Genomic DNA, 6,000 nt, shown 5'->3' on the forward strand with positions numbered 1-6,000 from the left:
TTCTAGAAGATTATTTTAGCCCTGCCAGGTAGCTCAGTTGGTTAGAGGGTCGTCTCCAAATGCCGAGGTTGAGGTTCAATCCCCAGTGAGGGGCACATACAAAAGTCAACCAATAAATGCATAAATAAGTGGAACAACACATTGATGTTTATGTTTCTACCTCTCTCTCCCCGTCTAAAATCAATAAATTAAAAATAAAGGTTTTCAATTATAGTTGACATACATTATTATATTAGTTTCAGGTGTGCAACATAGTGATTAGACATTTATATAACTTACACAGTGATCACCAAGTAAGCCTAGTATCCGATACCATATATATATATACTTATTACAATATTATTGCCTATATTACCTATGCTGTACTGTACATCCCAGTGACTGTTTCTGTGGCAATTTTTAAAAAAAATTTTAAATGTATACATTTTAGAAAGGAGAAGGGGGGGGGAGAGGAGCAGGAAGCATCAACTCCTATATGTGCCTTAACCAGGCAAGTGCAGGGTTTTGAACTGATGATCTCAGCGTTCCAGGCTGGCGCTTTATCCACTGCACCACCACAGGTCAGGCTTATTTCTGTGACAATTTATACATCTAATTCCCTTCCCACCCATCCCAACCCCCCAATCTGGCAACCATCAATTTGTTTTCTGCATCTATGAGTTTGTTTTGTTTGACATTTTGTTGTTTAGATGCAGCACATAACTGAGTCATATGGTATCTGTCTTTCTTTGACTTAGTTCACTTAGCATAATACTTTCTAGGTCTATCAATGTAGTTGCCAGTTTGTTTCTCCACTGTTTGCTTTCTGGTGAAACTGCTAAAAGGTACCAAATAAGTCCTAGGGATGTGAAGTATAGCATGAAGACTATAGTTAACAGTACTAGATTATATAGCTGAAAGTTGCTGAGACTAAAGTTTTAAAAGTTTTCAACACAAGAAAAATAAATTTTGTTAATGTGTAGCAATACAGTTTAACTAAATTTAAATTTACTGTGGTAATTATTTTGCAATACATACATGTATGAAATCATTATGTTACATGCCTGAATATGTCATTTATATCTCAATTAAAACATTAAGGTAATATAATATATAACCAGGCTAATCTTATTTATTTACTTATATAGCACTTGTCCTCAAAAGAATGAAAAGTGAAGGGGGACCAGTAAAATGCAGTAAGAAGTGGTGGGGTTTGTTATCATCTTAATGGATGAATTGGGTGGGGGGGGAGAATGGATAAATAGGAGTTGGTCAGGTGAAAAGTTCTGACCTTTCTTTTTTTGGGGGGGGGAGGTCGGGGGTATGTATGTGCAGAACAATAAAGGCATTTCAGATAGAACACAACCAGTTTGTGCTTTTTTGTGCTTAGTTGAGTGGCAGGGTAGGGGAGGGAAGATTAGTAATGAGGTTAAAATTAAAATTGTAGGCAGATGCCAGAATTTTAGGAGCAACAAGTATACAATTTTCCTCTCCCTCAATACTTGAAAATTAATCTGCCTATGATATTAAGTCAGGCTTGTTAAGAAAACATTTTCTACTTTATATCTAGATTTAAATGACACATTTTGCTAAATGATTTTCAAGAATAAGACACTACTAATGATAAAAAAAAATTTTCTCACTGTTTTATTTATTTATTTTTAATTGGATTTATTGAGGTAATACAGGTTAATAAAATTACATAGATTTCAGGTGTACAATTCTATAACCCATCATCTGTACATTGCATTGTGTGTTACCACCTCAAGACCAATGGAAAATTTTAAAGCTCTCTCTCTCTCTATATATATATATATTTTTTGTTTTGTTTTGTTTTGTTTTGTATTTTTCTGAAGCTGGAAACGGGGAGAGACAGACAGACTCCTGCATGCGCCCAACCGGGATCCACCCGGCACGCCCACCAGGGGGCGATGCTCTGTCCCTCCCGGGTGTCGCTCTGCCGCGACCAGAGCTACTCTAGCGCCTGGGGCAGCGGCCAAGGAGCCATCCCCAGCGCCCGGGCCATCTTTGCTCCAATGGAGCCTTGGCTGCAGGAGGGGAAGAGAGAGACAGAGAGGAAGGAGGGGGGTGAAGAAGCAAATGGGCGCTTCTCCTATGTGCCCTGGCCGGGAATCGAACCCGGGTCCCCCGCACGCCAGGCCGACACTCTACTGCTGAGCCCACTGGCCAGGGCCTTAAAGCTATATTTTAACGGTATTTTGCCCTGGCTAGATAGCTAGGTTGGTAACAGTATTGCTCAAAGCCCAGAGGTTGCCTGTTTGATACCCCGTCAGGGCACATACCGGAACAGCTCAATGTTCCCATGTCTTTCTCCCTCCACCACTTCCTCGCTTGCTAAAATCAATCAATCAATCAATCAATCAATCAATACAAAGTAAAAAAACTGTATATGGTCATACAGAATAAAAACAAACATTTCAACCGATCGTCACGATCATGTAAAGTTTTTAAGAACTTTACTATGAAAGAAGGAATTCTGAAAGAGAATATGAGTATGATACTTTGACATTTGTCCCCATTTCTCTCACTTTGAGAGCAGTGAAGGCTAATAACCATTTTATAGGCTAGGGAAAGTGAGAAACAGGAAACATAGGGATTTCCTTCATCCTAAGATACATATTTTTCACATTACAACTTTTTAAAAAAATCAACATAGATCTCACACTACTGATTTAATATCTTCTGTGAGGAAAGGCTCATTAAGCGTATCTTACAACTATTTGTATATTTTGAGTTAAGGCAGGGGTCCCCAAACATTTTACACAGGGGGCCAGTTCACTGTCCCTCAGACCATTGGAGGGCCGAACTATAAAAAAAACTATGAACAAATCCCTATGCAAACTGCAAGTAAATTTAAATCAACAAACTGACCAGTATTTCAATGGGAACTATGCTCCTCTCACTGACCACCAATGAAAGAGGTGCCCCTTCCAGAAGTGCAGCGGGGTCTGGATAAATGGCCTCAGGGGGCCCGCATGCGGCCCGCGGGGCGTAGTTTGGGGACCCCTGAGTTAAGGCAACATGGTAAAGCATTTTGGCCAAAGTCGATAGTAAGAAAGTGGCAGAATTGGGCTAAAAAATTCTGCTGTCAAGTTATTAATGCATATTAATAGAAACAGTGGCCCACTCAGCTACTAGGCTCTTCCTGAAATACAAAGTCATACAAAATATTTTTTCTGTGCTCAAAAAGTACATAATCATATATAGATGCCTACACAAGTATCTACAAAACATTTTGAGATTAATATCAGAAAGATGAAACAAAGTGAGATACATCCATATAAGTAGTCCTTTCCAGCCTGCATACCAGGAAAAGCTTAACACATCAAAAGAGCTTAATATATGTTGACTATGAAAGCATTATGGAAGACCCAGGTTAGACTTTGAAAGACTTAACAGAATTTCCACAGAGAAGACACTCCAAGCAGAGGGAGCAGCAGGGATCCGAAAAAAGACCACTGGGCCTCACTGGCAGAAGCAAGGTAGGGAACAATGAAAAGGAAACAGGGCTAAAATATGGAGTTTCTTGAAGGTCAAGCAAAACAATGTAAGCAGTGAAATAGCTTACTAAACCCCTGTTTCAGGAAAATTAATCTGATAGTAAACTATGCAGGCTGAATTAGTGTCGGGAGAAAGCACTGCAGTATAGATAGAGTCCAGTGTCAAGTATTCAGTGTCTGAACTAGGTGGAAACAACAGCAATGGCAAGAAAGGAGTGTGTTCCTTTTCAACTGCTTAGGGACTATTTTTGAACGTGAGCAAAATCCAAAAGAACAGCACCACCATGTTAACATTTGTAGCCCCACTACTCCCAACGCAATGCCTTACCCATGGCAGATGCTCAATAAGTAAGCTGAAAGAAAGAAACTTGCAAAGGCTAATTCAAACCTTCACTACTGCTAAATGTCCACAATCACTCTTCTCTATCCTTTTCAAAACCACTCATATTACAGTTAAGGTGAAGTCCTTTTCCATTCTTGGTTTTACAGCATAAATCCAAGTTTGCCAGTAGGCTTTAGAACCCCAATTCTTTTTCCTTCAAAATATGCCACAACATTTTTTAAAGTATAGAAATTCACTACTAAACATTTGCAAATCTCTGCTTCACGGGGGCTTTCTGTAGAAAATCATCCAGTTTCCAAACCAAACACACACCAAAAAACAGCTGAAAAATCTTATTTATGGCAGACAGTTTTTCTTCTAGGTAGCAATCAACATCCTTCTAGTATTACTTATTGAATTTGCTACATCAGTAGTGCAACCACAAGCTGCAGCTTACATTTCCAAAGTTGTGTAAAGGGTCCAAAGTTGTGCAAGAGTCATCAGTGAAATCAGACTCTGGTATATTAATAGTTATAACACCTGAGGAAGCCTCATTTTTATTATTAGATTCCAAATAATAACAGGTATTAAGAAATATTTATGATATTTACTTATCTGTGAAATACACTCAGGTGTTACTTTAAGTGAGAACAACCGAATTCCCTTCTGCTTTAAACAGACATCAGGCCACCTGAAAATGGGCAGTTGTCTCCTGGATTTGGTATATCGAAAAAAATCAGTGTCCCCAACACACACACACACACACACACACACACACACACACACACCCCACTGAAGGCCTTGCATTACTATTAAATAACCCCCCCAGGTTACACGTGGCAAAGTCTACAGAACTGTTTCATGCTTTAATGACCTGGAAAGGGATTCCTCAGTCATCAAGCAATGGGATGTGATTTATTCCGACTTGAGGATTGAAGACGTTAGAAAAAGAAAAAACTTTTATTTGTGGACCCTGAAAAAAAAAATTAATTGTTTTGAAAGGCCTCCTGCTGTCGTCCTCGGCTGGCTGTCCCACATCAGGGAGCGCTTTGCCCAGGCCTAGGCAGCTGCATGCAGGTCGGAGGAGATGGGCTGCGGAGGAAACCCGAGACCCTCCTCCCGTCCATCACCTTCTGCTCTTCGCTGCCTCCCCGCTGCCTATTCGGGGGCGGTGAAGAGACTTCCAAGAGAGAAGCCCTGGCGAGGGACTGCAATCATCTGAGCCGGGCCCCCACGGCCCAGAGTGCGGCCCCTTCTGCCCCACTCCGCAGAGGAGCACCGCAGCGGGCTGCCACGGGCCGGCTGCAGGGCCGCTCCGGGCGGGGTCCCGGGCCGGGCCCGGCCGGGCCCGGCCGCGGCCGCTCGCAGTGCCCACGTCACCAGCTCTACCACTGCGGAAATGGAGCGGCTCGGCCCGGAGGGCGGCGCCGGTCGGCGTCGGCGCCCGCGCCCGGCCCGACGCCCTCTTCTCCCTAGCGCGGGCCCGCAGGCCGCCGACACCCGCCCGGCCGCGCCCGGGGCCCTCACCTGTGTCGCCGATGATGATGTACTTGAAGAGATAGGCGTACGCCATGGCCGCGGCCGCTCAGTGCCAGGGCACACGGCTCCTCCTCCTCCTGCTGCTCCTCCTCCTCCTCCTCCGCGCCCCTCAACCCGGCGACGCTCAGCCTCGAAACGCCAGGCCCCGCCCGCCGCAACCGCCGCCCGTCACCGTCAGCAACCGGGAGTGAGGAGCTGAGAGGCCCGACAAACTGACACCACTAGAGCCGAGCGAGACAGCGCACAGCCGAGCCCAGCCGAACAATAACAGCCGTCGCCGCACCTCCACCCCACCTCCGCGTCGCCTCCGCGCCGACCCGGAAGGGCTTCGGCCGCCGGCACCGCCTGAGCCGCGGAGTAAAGGGGCGGAGCTCGCACGCCGGCAGCGCCCGCAGCTCGGAGCCCCGCCCAGCCAGGGCCCCGCCCCGCCCCGCCCAGCCAGATCCTCGTCCAGTCGTAGCCGACCGCACCCCATCCGCGCAAAGCCCGGCGAGGGGGTTTGAGCCAGTACCGCGTTGGCCCGGAGAAGCGGGAGGAGAGAAGGGAGGGAAGGGTTGTGTTCTGTAGCCGCAACGCGCGGGGGGCACGTGCCGGGAACGTTGCGTCGGCGCAGGTCCTGCCTTGGGAATCATGAAAAGG

At 45.5% G+C, this 6,000-nt stretch overlaps 1 protein-coding gene across 1 annotated transcript in view; it reads right to left on the reverse strand.

Moving 5' to 3' along the window:
• Window positions 1-5,708, reverse strand: part of RAB2A (RAB2A, member RAS oncogene family) — a 93,027-nt gene extending 87,319 nt beyond the window's left edge. The window contains exon 1 of the mRNA XM_066378999.1: window positions 5,350-5,708. Within this exon, the coding sequence (XP_066235096.1) occupies window positions 5,350-5,395 (46 nt within the window). The 5' untranslated portion in view covers window positions 5,396-5,708. The remainder of the gene's footprint in view (window positions 1-5,349) is intronic.
• Window positions 5,709-6,000: the final 292 nt, after the last annotated feature.

Source organism: Saccopteryx leptura, chromosome 3, assembly GCF_036850995.1.
Source record: "Saccopteryx leptura isolate mSacLep1 chromosome 3, mSacLep1_pri_phased_curated, whole genome shotgun sequence".
Taxonomy (NCBI): Eukaryota; Metazoa; Chordata; class Mammalia; order Chiroptera; family Emballonuridae; genus Saccopteryx; species Saccopteryx leptura.